Genomic DNA, 12,633 nt, shown 5'->3' on the forward strand with positions numbered 1-12,633 from the left:
AGATCTGCAGCCTGGGTTGGGAAGGGAATGCCGCTTGACGCTGGCAGGAGAGGGCAGGACAGACCTGCTGGGGGCACCAGGTCTCCGCTCTACCCGCTCCTGATGCCCGGGCGGCTCGGAGCAGAGGCTGAAGGGTCAAGTGACTGCTGGGGAAAGGGTCCAAACAGGGGCCCCAGGTCCGCGCAGCCCGGCCCACCTCTCTGGGGATTGAGGCAGCCTCGCCCGCTCTGCCCCACCACCCACGACCACTAGCGCCCACCTCACCGACTTCTGCTTCTGGCGCCCCCTGGTGGCAGTAGAAAGGCGGCTTCTCTGGTCAGTGCCCAAAGCTGCATCCCAGCCCTGGCTGGGATCTCACAAGGACAGAAAAGGCAAGGGATTTCACGTCCTTCCTGCTAGGGTCACAGCTCAATGGTGGTGCACAGCCCTACTCCCCTCCACCCCCAGCTACAGTCCTCCCTTGACTCCGAGGAGGCCCTGAGCACTGCTCCCCACACCTCCCACCTTGGAGGGAGCAGACAGATGGAGTCAAGGGCTGGACGAGATGGAGCACCCGCACTCACCCATCTGGCTGAATGGGCACTTTATTAGTGGTCCTTATTGTCCCTGCCTGCTGCCAGATGACCCTGGCCCAGCCACCTTGTCACTGGCAACATGATACAAAAACACAGAACCATAACGAGGTACAGAGAGGTGTGTGCATCTGGCAAGATCCTGCACTGGCCATTCCCTTCCTGCTCCCCACAGCTCACTCCATGGACAGGGCCGGGGTGAATGGCTTCATGCACAGAGCGGGGAGCCAGAATGACCCTGGACAGTCTTCGGGACCCCATCTCAAGCCTGGACCTGCCAGAGGCTCTTTGGTTATCCGTTGGGGTGTGTGTACCTAGAGAGGGTTGGGCAGTGTCCAGGTGCTCAGAAAAGAGGTCTTCCACTGGTTCCATTCTCCCTAGTACCTGATAGAGTCACCGCAGCCAATGAGCCTGGAGGGGCACAATTTCATGATCTTGCTAAAAATCATGGGGGACATCACCCAGCTACAGAGCTATGCAGAAGGGGGATTGGAAATGAGCAGAGCCTCAGGCACACAAGCAAGGGTAAGATGCTGCATGTGCCAGAATACGCCACCTGATGGCAGAGTCCTGCCCCAATCCCCTCAGCCAAGGGCCAGCGCCCCTTCCTGGTTCCATCTTTCCTGAGCAGTGGGGCTTAGAACACGTGGACAGAAGTCCTGAACTTGGTTGGGGTCCATGTCAAGCCGCTTCTCCACCTGCGTCTCTTCACCTCCGGGCTCCCAAGCCTGGCCCAGCCGGCAGCTCGCCCACCCTCAGTCTTCCTGGCAGGCAGCCGCCACACTGTCCGCAGGGCTCTGGGCCGGGCACTGCCCTGGGACGGCCCCACTGATGTTGTGGATGGCACCGTAGTTCTGCTGCTGCTGTGGGGACAGAGCTGTCCTCTCCGAGGCCAAGCCGTTCAGAATCCGGGGCACATAGGGCTGCCAACAAATGGGGGTATTAGTGCTTGGGTGGGGCAGGCATGAGAGGCTGTACCCCGTTCCTCCCCCACTGCTCCTCCTCCTTCCAGCAGGAGGACACCCAGTGCTCATGACGGGCACAGAAAAAAATAACGTCAACTTAGGATGTCAGGACCAAAAAGATGCCAACTGCAGAATTTCCTAGCAGCTACAGCAAAACAGAAAATGCAATCAATTACACCGTTCTCCGGATCATAGAGAAGGAAGCACACACACTTATTTCTCAGAGGAAACAAAGCTTTTCCTAGCGCTGGATCCTAGGAGAATTTCTCGTTTTATATAAGACACAAGTCTCTCTACGTAGGACAGGCTTAGGATGCTGTCATTGGGACTTCTGGGAAACTGAATGAATCGTTGCAGGTTATTTCTCTTTCCAGTCCCAGGCTCCCCTGCTGACCCCGGGGCAAAGCCCTGCTCTGCTCCTCCCCAGACCCAGGCAGGGAATAAGGGATTTACATCATCCACCTGCCCTGCTTCTTCGCTTGTCTGACGGGCACAGCCACAGGTTTGCTTCTGGGTAAAGAACCTTCTCTGGGGCTGGTCCTTGGACAGACACGGATAACAGCGGCTAACGCCTGGGAAGCAGCCACTGGAAAGAACACTGCTGATGAGATGGGCTGCTGTCCAACCCGGTTCTTTCAGGAAGGCCAGTGGTCACAGCTCTGGGATCCCGTGGCTCCGTTTTCCTTTCCCAGCCCCACCTTAGGAGCAGGACTGGAAGCAGGGAGAACCAGAAAGGAAAGGAGTCCCAGTGTCTGTCTAACAGGGTGCCTGCTCTGAAGCATTAATTGTTCAATTCAAAGGGGAGTTGGTCTGACACCACGGAGGCTCACACAGGCGGTGTTGCTGAAACGCTCATGGTAAGTGTCACCAAACCACAGGGCCTGCGATATTGCTTCATTGTTTTAATGCCAAACCCTCTAGGCATTAAATATGCAGAGAAGGAAAGTGAGCCTGGAAATGAAACCAAGGGGGATGGGCATACATCGTGGCAAACCTAATTCTCTTCTCAGGGACACATGGATGTGGCTTCACATATGTAAGCTAAAGCACCCAGAGGGACCAGGGATTCTTTCTCAAGTGACATTAATTCAGCAACTTGCCTGGCACATGATCAAGGCACTTCTATTTTTAAAAGAGGTGATCGAAGCATGTTTGCAAGGCCCATCTGGTTGGGGCCGTAGCCAGTGCTCGGTGCTGGGGGAGAACCATAACTTACTGTGAATGGTGGCAGCACGGGGGCCTGGGCCTCACTTCCTTTGTCACTTGCAGATTCTTCTGTCTGCAGATAACAGCAGAAACTTGCAATGGTAAACAAAACTGATCTTCCTGAACTAATACCCTCCAAACAAGTAACACCCAGAATAATAGTACCAGCTGGCACCAAGCTCCCAGCAGTAGCCCGAGAGAAGAAGGGGGAGGGGGACGGGCGGGCAGTGCAGGGAGAAGGGAAGGAGGTGGGGAGGGAAACCACACATTGTACCCAACTGCCCACGCCTTTCCCATGAATAAATAAAATCCAGAGAAGGCTGTTGATATGTGAATGGGTGGAGAGTGAACTGACATCTTCTCGTCCCAGGTCCTGGCTGGGTGGCAGTGGGGGAAGGGGCCCTTTACCTTGTAGTTCAGAGGGCTGAGGTGCTTGAAGCATCCAAAGCAGGTGTAGCCCAGGCAGACCAGGATGGCGAGCAGCACGACCAGGAAGGTGAACAGGGTGGCAGGGGCTGTCAGACCTGGGGACAAAGGGACGCCAGCCTTAGGGAGGGAGCGAGGGAGGGGCGGCCATTCACCCTCACCCTGCTGAGGCAGGTTCCACACATGGTGCAGGAACTGTGGGCGAGTTCTCCCTCAGGCAGGAAATAAAGAGATGGCACCACTCCCCAGACCCCTTCAAGCAGCTGGGATGGCGTCTTAACAGCCAGGCGCACACAGAGCGACTGACCGAACAGCTGGCTTTATCCCAGCTCAGATTTCAGGTACTAGGACACCAAGTCAATGGCAATTTCCCAGCTTCCTTGCTGGGTCAGTTCCCTCCAGTCTCTGGTGCCCGGCACCCTGGGTGCCACATTCTGACTGGAGCCCGAGTTGATGCTGTTACAGCAGTGAAGGATTTGACTGACTGGTACGGATATGTAAGGGAATGTAAGGCCGCGGCTGCCTCCCTACCCCAAGGCAGAAGGGCCCCTCACCCAGGCGCAGGAAGGAGAAGAAGTAGAGCCAGAAGAGGCACAGGATGGGAGCAGCCAAGGCCTGGTTCACAGCCGCGAAATGGATCCTTTTCTCCAGCTTGGCTGGGAGGTAGGCAAAGTAGAGGTTGTGCCGGTCCACCATGTGCTTGAGCAGGATGTAGATGAGGCCTGAAGAGATAGAGCCGTAAGCTGGAGAACCGGCTGGGCCACAAGGGCCCCTCTGGCCCCTCCGCCTGGGGTGGCTATTTGTCCATGGAACCGGGGCTGGGGCTGCCGCCTGACTGCATAAACCAGACAAGGTGGGCAAAATGCACAATGCTTTTCCTAGCTGCCAGTGTTCTTCGTCTCTCTCCCCTCTCCCTTCCTCCTTTCCTTACCCCCTTCTGGTCTCTTTCTGACTCCAAGGAGTAGATGTGTCTATGAGTCTGTGCCCATGGAATACTGAAATTCTAGGATCATTTTGGAGAAAGAAGCTATTTAACACGCAGCCACCTGGCCTCAGCTTCTTCCTGGGCCCCCTCATGCTGAGCACCCCCAGATCCTTCAATGCTCCCACTCTCCTTTCCTTCTCCCAGCCAAGCTGACCTCCTGCCCACGCCACAATCAGTGGATACCCAAGGTCGGTACTGCCTTTTCTCTATTATGTAAGGTTTAAAAAAAATAATTGTTATTTTGTTTTGAAAGAGTAATGCTGTATTTAAAAAATATGGGACAAGGGAGTAAACAAGGAAAACTAAAACTTCCTCCTACCCCTAAACCTCAGCTACTGTTGCCAACAGTCTCTTGGGTGTTGTGTTTGCTTTCAGAGTCTTCCATTTGTCGGCCAGTTCCTGATGTTTTATTTTAGTTGCAAGACCTTGGCCTTTGACATAGAACAGTCCCTAAGTTCGAATCCTGGCTCTACTCCTCACCGACACGTATCAAGGGCTTCCTCTGGGAGAGGAGACAGAAACTAGACCTGGCTGATGGGACGGTGTGAGAATTAGCGTGCCATGCACGGGGGAGTGCAAGGCTGAGCAGCCAGAGAGCACACACAAGAGCCTCAGGCGTTACTTCGGGCTGTCTTTGCTGCAGAAACAACCGAGAATGACGTGGTCAGCTGGCAGAGGAGCTCAGACCAGGAGAAGTACACAGTCTGAAGGCCAGTGGAAGGAATTCATGACAAGTGAAAGGAAATTTGGTGTCACCTGTGACTCTGTGGCTAGATGAGGTCCTCTATGGGTGGGGCTCTATAATGACCCCGTGATGGCTGAGCTGGGGTGCTTGACAGAATCAGCCACCCCCCCACCCTGGACCGGCTCCAGGGCCACTCACCAAATGGCACAATGATGGGACAGGTAATGCTGTAGGCCATGATGACGGTGAAGACACACAGCATCCATGCATACATGGCTCCGAACTCGAACTCGAAGGCCTGGTTCTGGGGGCAGGAGGAGGTGAGGCGCTTATGGCTTGTTCTACCCACACCCCCTCCGTGCACCCCAGGTGGTGAGGGGAAACGCCATGTAGAGGACTTTGGAAATGAGAGGTTCACAGCTACCCCCAGCTCTTGAAGTCCTTTCTGTTCCTCCACAAGCCTTCTCTAGCTTCACTCAGCTCACACCCAGACCTCAGAAGGTACCGTGACTCGTCATTCCTTAGTGTTTCCTTTATTTGAATCATGTCCGCCCAACAGGCCCGTGAGCCTCTAGAGAGCAGAGCCAGGGCCTGAGGACAGACTGTGGAGTGAACCCCCACAGACGTGGGCATCAGACCGGACAGCAGCTCTGCCCGCTCTGGCACGTGTCCCGGGCCCCTCTACCTCTGAACCGCCCTACTGCTTCGTCTGTGCGTCTGCTCAGTAGGGGACTGCCAGTGCCCATCTCTCCCACTGATGGGAGTCTGATGATGAAATGAAAACACACAGGGCATCTCCACTGTCTTCTCCCCGGTCCCCACACGGCAATGGAGAAGAAAAGAGAACCCACACCACCCCAATTTAGAGAATCTTAAAACAAATGTCACAAGCCCCAAACGCCTTTGACATCAGTGATAATCTTAAGAATCCACGCACAAGGGTGCCCAAGAATCAGGACTGAGTTGAGGGTGTGTGTGTGTGTGTGTGTGTGATCCGACTGGCTAACATGCAAAAATCCACCTGTGAGTTCGAGTGGAGAATTTTGCAGACACGCCACATTCACGCGGGGTCCTCCTACCTCCGCCCCGCGCAGGGGCGCCCCTGTGCCCCTGGTGAGGAGCACCGCACCATGTGGGTGGGAGTCGGCGCCCGCCCCGCCAGCGCGCACCTGCTTGACGTTCCTGCGGTCGGCGGCGGTCTTGGCCATGATCATGCGGAAGGTATAGAGAATGAGGCCGGGCAGCCGCACCAGCTCCATGCCATTGCCGATGAAGGCCGAGGCTATCACGTAGTTCACAAAGAAGGCGCCCTGGTCCGGCAGGAAGACGCACCTGGGGACCCCGGCGGGCGTGTGAGCTGACGCCCGGAGAGCCTCCTTCCCATCAGAGGGAGAGGGGGAGCCCCGAGGCTCTGCACGCGAACCTCCATCCTACACGTGCGTAGGCAGCACACACACGCTCCTGTTCTAGGCCCTCAGAGAAACAAAGCACGACCCTGCTCTCATGAGGTGTATGTCCCAGCTGGGAGACCCAAACGAACAGGTAAATACATGTATGTCAGGTGCACAGAAAAGAAAGCAGGGCGGGCAATGTGTGCAGTGTTACGCAGGGTGGTCAGAGAAGCCTGTCGGTTAAGGTGTCTTTGTCCAGAGGAGGTAAGAGTGGGTGTCATCCAGAAACCTGAGGACAGAGCATTCCAGGCAGAGGAAACAGATAACGGCTCTTGGGGGAGCAGGCCTGGCACGTCAACACAATTAGGTCAGGGCCAAGGTGAGGGGTAGGGTGAGGCCCAGAGGTGTGGCGGGCTGGCCCTGGGCAGAAGAGCTGCTCTGCCCGTGGGGAGGGTGCCAAGGGGCAGGGAGCCCATGCAGATGGCTGCTGCTGTCATCTGTGTGTGGCATGAGGGCGGTCCCGGTGGAGGTGGTGGTCAGATTCTGGATCTATGTTAGAGACAGAGCGGTCAGGATTTGCTGATGGAGTGGGTGTGGCATGTGAGGGAAAGAGAGGAGACAGGAAGGACTCGGGTTTGGTTTGCCAGAGTAACCAGAAAAACAGAGTCATGGCTAGGGAAAATTGTGGGAGCAGCAGATTTGAGGATAAAAGTCAGGAGTTTGGGTTGGGGCAGGTAACGTCTGAGATGCCCAGTAGAAGCCAAAGTGGGGCTGTGGCAGGCAGGTGGCTAGGGAGTCCAGAGCTGCCGGCTGGGGTTATGCATGGGGACATCTTCTAATTCAGGAGTCGTCCGGGGGCGTTAAAGCAGTGGATCTGGCTGAGGTCACCTAGCGAGGGAGTGTGGCTAGGACTGAGGACTGAGTCCTCGGCAGCCGATACTTAGAGCTTGGGGACATGCGGAAGAACCCACGAAGAAAGCTGAGAAGGAGACGCCGTGGATGGAAGAACGAAAAGAGGGGAGTCCCAGAGCCTGTGGAGACAGCATTTCAAGGAGGAAGGTGCGATGAACGTGCCAGATGGTGCTGACAGATCAAGATGAGGACCGAGAGCTGGAAATCTGGAAGTCACTGTCAACCAAGAGCTGGTGGGGTGCAGGTGTGTCTGTCTGTGGCTGCCAGTTCCCGAGTCATCAGCTCACCCAGAAAGAAGCCATTTAAAATAATGCACCCCATCCTTCCAGACAAACAGGGCAGCCTTCCCTATAAACATCCCTTTAGAAAAGTCCATCTTGAGTCTAAGGGCCTCTGTTAGGACTTAAAGTGCAATGCGATAGGGGCTGCGATTGCATCCCAGCTCTGTCCTCTAACTAGGAGGGTAACCTTGGACAGATTATTCAGCGTCCTTGGGCCTCAGTCTCCTCATCTATAAAAAGGAGATGATCGTAACTCTCATAAATTGTTGTGAAGGTGAGATGAGAGAAAGAATAAAGCATTGACCATAGTGCCTTCTTAAATAATAAATGTGTCCGCTAAACAGGCTGAAAACACTAACCAGGACACACATCGGCAATGAGTTGAACTCCATTCTCTTAGTAAAGAAAAAAAACAGCCCCAGTCCAGACAGTCACTCTGGTTGCAATGTTAATTATTATTCTCCATCTCTGCTCCCTGGCACCACTGAGATCCCGCAGTTCCTTTTCCCCAGCGGCTCCGTTCTCAGTAAGTAAGTTTCAAAGAATGAACAAGACTGCCTCTAATTGAGTCTTGGCCTTTAAGAATAACCCTATTTCTGTACACGAAGCAAGCACAAAGTGGGCCAGCTCCCATGGTGCGGCCAAAGGCTTTGCCTGGCCCCAGCCCAGCCAGGGACCTGGTAGGGCTGATGGGGAAGCCCCAGGCCCTGCGGTCTCTGGTCCCCGAGAGGAAGAGGTCTGTTCTGAAGCCCAGACTAACCTTCCCCCAGGGCAGCCCCAGCCCATGGGACACTTACTGGGACCGTGGCTCCAAAACTCAGTGTGACTGATACTTACTCCAACCTGATAGAGGCTTCTGAGGAAGTTTTGTCAAAGAGCCACCGGAAGAAAAAATCCAGACTGAAAGACAAATGCATCCCGTGAGAATTTATTTCCAATACTCCATGGGATTGCTACATTTTCATTTTACTCTGCTCTAAAAACAGCCTAAATCTCAAAATCTACAGTTAACCTTTAAAAGGTCACTTATGACAGTGTAACTTGCCAGGCCCTGATTTAACAAAAACATCCTTCCTTGGGATAAACAAAGCCAGGATTAGACCCTTCCCCAAAGTCAAAGGTTGCGATAAGTTTTGTTTTCAAGATTTTTAAAAAGTATATATGTTAAAGAAGGAAGGATCACATCTCCAGAAGTACCCATGGACCAGCACAACTGCACCCCAAGTGGATGTGACAGCCTCAAATGTTGTCAGGGATTTGCATCCACTCCAAAACCATTTCCATTCTCCGGGGGGCAGTGATCTCCAGATGTGACCCTGATTCTAAGATTAGAGCAGGAGGTGGCGAAGTGTACCTGGTGAGGCCGAGGGAGGGCAGAATCAGCACCATGAAGATCAAGAATATGTAGACTTTGGTCATCATGATCCGGTTTTCCCCTGACCTGCAGGAAGTCAGAGGTGAGCACCCAGTGCTCCAGGCGTTGTCGGGAAGCCCCGTGCCGTGTGCCCATTGCCCTAGGGGAAGGGGCCAGCGCTCCCGGGCACCCACTTGGTCCAGTGAGACTCCAGCAGCGTAGAGTAGTAGACAACGGACGGGAGCAGGGCCGAGAAGGACCACAAGAGGAGGGTTGGGAAGAACTGGCTGACGATGGGGTCCTGGAAAACAAGGTCCACAGCAGAGAGAGTTGGGGGCTCAGAGGCCACGGCCTGTTGGCATGGTGGCTCAGTGAACGGCGAGGGTGGGGTTCTGCTCATCCTCGACCCCCAGCAATGATACTGTGCCTGGTACAGGGTAGGGATTCCATAATGTTGGCTAAATAGACGATGATCGCACCTTGTTTTTGTGTAGTACAGTTCTTTTGAGTGAAGACATCAATTTCACATACAAATAAATTTCTCTTGTCTTACTGACCAGATAGTTAACCTTCTCTGTTCCCTATAGAAAACCAAGGGTACCGCCACGGGAAGAAGGCTGGCCCCTCCCCCATCTGCCTGCTCAGCTCGCAGTGGCCCAGTCAGAGCTGACCAGAAATACTCTGTTCCCAATCCTGTCTGCTGTGCCCATTGTACTTGTTACTGTAATTACATGATTTGATTAACTTATTACGTTCCCTGATAAAGTGAACATAAAAATGGAAAGAAAAATTCTTTGAAAACTATGTCGGATACTTCGGAAAGATTTGATAACAGCCAATTTCTAAAAAATGCTGTTGAATTAGATAAGAATAAATTAACTGTAAAAGACGGAGGGAAATGAAATCTAGGAGGGTTCTATACTTAGACTGGCTTTGCAAGTCTCTTTAAATTCTTGCTTTCCTGTTAGAGACCAAAACTGGAATCACAAACAATGAAATAATGGTGTGGTTTGAGTAAAATAGACAAAGGGGAACTCTACTCAGCAGCTCCATCCTCAAAGAACCAGCCTTGACCACATACGTCAAAAGACTGACAAAGAAATGAACATGTACGTGCTTTAAATCTAGACAAAACTGCTTCAAGTACACTATGTATTTTTGATGATGTACTGAGTCAGATAGGACAGCTTCAACCGCACATTCGCTCATTCGATCACCATCACAACAGCCCCATGAGTGTAATCTGGCAGGTGTTTTGACTCCAGTTTTTAGATGAAAAACCCAGGCTCAGAATTCATCAGTTAGGGAAAGGCAGGACCTCAGGCCTCCAGCACAGAGTGCTTTCCTGGCGTGAGATTAACCAAATGCCAAGTGGAACTGGAGCAAAGAGAAAGATTTAGGGTGCTATTTCAGCAAAGCTAATTATGGGAAACCAATATCTTTTTACGCAGATGCCAATTTAGTGCGTGTTTAGCTGTTATCTCATCGATTCATCTAAGATTTTTAAAAATCATTCATTACCGATCTGGAATCAATGACTTTCTACAAGATTACCAGAAACTGCAATGTAAAAGAAGCAATTAATTCATGGTTCTGCCACTCCAATCCACAAAGCTCTTTTCATTCTTTCCTTTCCACTCCCAGGAGCACGCATCATACACTCACATCGTTGGCACACGGCTGTAACCATGGCTAAGGGATAATTCTCCATTCTGTTTTTATCATAAACTCCCAATGTCTGCTAAAAGTCTATATAATTTTTAATGGATGCTTAATGTGCTGTGAGACTGAATATACTTCGTTCAACTCAAATGGCACCTACTGCTGAATATGTAGATGGATTCCATATGTGTGTATATATATATGGAATGAATACATACATATGGAATATCTAGATTACTGTAAGTGGTTGTAATAAATGTGACCATGCTTGCTCAGGGCTTAAAAAGCACAGACAAAAAGCATAGTCAATCAGACCTAGATACATTTTTTAAAACTTTAATTATTTCATTAATTGTTGATTGGTTTTTAAACGCATAGACATGAGCCGAGCAATCAGGCCGCCTGGTTCAGCGGCCCCACCTCCCTCGGCCCCCTTTCCTCCCCCACTCACGTTCAGTGCATGGATGGGCTTGGTGACATTAAACTTGTCCATGGTAGACAGGATGATGGAAGGTGTGGTCAGGAAAAACAGCCCCACGGAGAGAGTGAAGTTGATGCCCAGCCACTGGAACCACCAGCGGAGGCCCTGGATCGAGAGGTTCTTCCTGCAGAGGAGAAAGGACACAGGCCCTGGAGGCTTATCTCCCAGGATCTGGCTGCCAACCTCATCAACAGTGCCCATGGCTCAGGCGGGTCAGGAGGTCCCATCGAGGCAAGCCGAGAGACTAGCCTGACCACTCTGGCTGAGGGTTCATTTCAACCTCAGGAGTACAGGCAAGTTCTCTGCACTGAGCTACATCTACAGGAAGGTCAGATGTTGGGTCCCTGTGAGCTCAGAGGGAAAACAAGTTATTCACTGCTCGTGTGGCTCCCTCAGTCTGCGGGCCAGAATCTACCCTAGAAGGTGCCATGAGCACCCAAGTGGACCCAACAAGGCTCCGACATGGCATTTCTTAGACCTGTCTGTAATCTGTTATGACACATTCTTTCCAACATGGCCATGGGCTGGGGTCCCAGGAGGAGGGAGGCAAGGGACGAAGGCACAAAGGCCCAGCTGGAACCTGCCCTGACCTCTCACCCCATCAAGAACAGACTGACAAACCAATCCCAAGTTTAGAAATAAGAACCAGCGAGCAGCACCACCAGAAGCAGAACTCGAGTCCAGCAGAGACAAGGACCCAAACCCACTCTGGACAAGGAACTGAGGCTAGACCGGACGGCAGCCATGCTGGGGCCACTGCTGGGGCTGCCTCACCCTGGGCATCATGCTTAAGGCTCGCTGACAGACCCTGTGCACACAGCTTAGCTCGTCAGCATGTCTCCCAGGCAGGAGAGGCAGCTGACACTTGACGTAAGGCTGCACTGACAGATCCAGCAGCCTTGAGTGATGTGTGGCTATCAAGAATTGACATGTGGCCTTTCCTGGCCTGCGTTCTCACCAGCAGATGTCCTCTGGGTAAGCAGCAAAGGTGACTGTCCACTTGGAGGTGCAGAGCTCTCTGCTGTGGGAGGACGGCTGGGGCTCAGCTTTGCACCGAAGACCCTGACACTTGCAGGCGTTGAAGTCTTTCAGGATACTGCCAAGAAATGCAGAAATAGCCAGGGCCCAGACCACGGGGGGGCCCCGTCCATACACAGCCCACAGGACCCAGTAAGACTGGGAGCCTCGTGGTACAGGACCTTTGCTTTGTTATTACTCATTTATCATAATGGATTCTGTTTTCCTCAGAACCACGCTGCAAGACAAGGAGTATTATTCCTGTTTGACAGATAAGGAAACGGAGGTTCTCCGAGTGAGGTTCTGCACCCCATCTGTCTGGCTCCAGCTGCCATGCGTGTGCACTGCCCCACACACTGCTCCTCCCTGGGATCCTGCTGCCAGCGGCCTCACCCTTCCATTCTCTCACCTACTCCCCGGACCCCATAGTAGCATCAGACCCTGTTACATGGGGCCTGTTCCCATTCTGACTTTCCTAGGACTCCCATCGCAACACTCGCCATCTCCATGGGTCCTACTCGCTCCCCCTTTGCTCTCCCATAAAGAACCCACCAGCTCCCCTACTCCTGTCTAAGAACACCCTTCCTCTCTCCGCTGGCCTCCTCTTGGCTCCAGCCTCACTTCTGGGTCTATAGGGCACATCCAAAAGACCCTTCCAGGGTCCACAATGCCCAAGGCAGGGAGGCAGGGAAGGGG

At 52.8% G+C, this 12,633-nt stretch overlaps 1 protein-coding gene across 2 annotated transcripts in view; it reads right to left on the reverse strand.

The window, feature by feature from the left end:
* Positions 1-1,160: 1,160 nt before the first annotated feature.
* TMEM63A (transmembrane protein 63A) overlaps positions 1,161-12,633 on the reverse strand; it is a 30,059-nt gene continuing 18,586 nt past the window's right edge. For both annotated transcript variants that reach the window (XM_033099817.1, XM_033099816.1), the window contains exons 13-23: positions 11,879-12,016; positions 10,891-11,044; positions 8,972-9,078; positions 8,778-8,864; positions 8,261-8,323; positions 6,009-6,171; positions 5,038-5,143; positions 3,724-3,891; positions 3,152-3,267; positions 2,754-2,816; positions 1,161-1,495 (exon numbers count right to left, since the gene is read on the reverse strand). In XM_033099817.1, coding sequence (XP_032955708.1) covers positions 1,328-1,495; positions 2,754-2,816; positions 3,152-3,267; positions 3,724-3,891; positions 5,038-5,143; positions 6,009-6,171; positions 8,261-8,323; positions 8,778-8,864; positions 8,972-9,078; positions 10,891-11,044; positions 11,879-12,016 — 1,333 coding nt within the window. In that variant the 3' untranslated portion in view covers positions 1,161-1,327. The remainder of the gene's footprint in view (positions 1,496-2,753; positions 2,817-3,151; positions 3,268-3,723; positions 3,892-5,037; positions 5,144-6,008; positions 6,172-8,260; positions 8,324-8,777; positions 8,865-8,971; positions 9,079-10,890; positions 11,045-11,878; positions 12,017-12,633) is intronic.

Source organism: Rhinolophus ferrumequinum, chromosome 27, assembly GCF_004115265.2.
Source record: "Rhinolophus ferrumequinum isolate MPI-CBG mRhiFer1 chromosome 27, mRhiFer1_v1.p, whole genome shotgun sequence".
NCBI lineage: Eukaryota > Metazoa > Chordata > Mammalia > Chiroptera > Rhinolophidae > Rhinolophus > Rhinolophus ferrumequinum.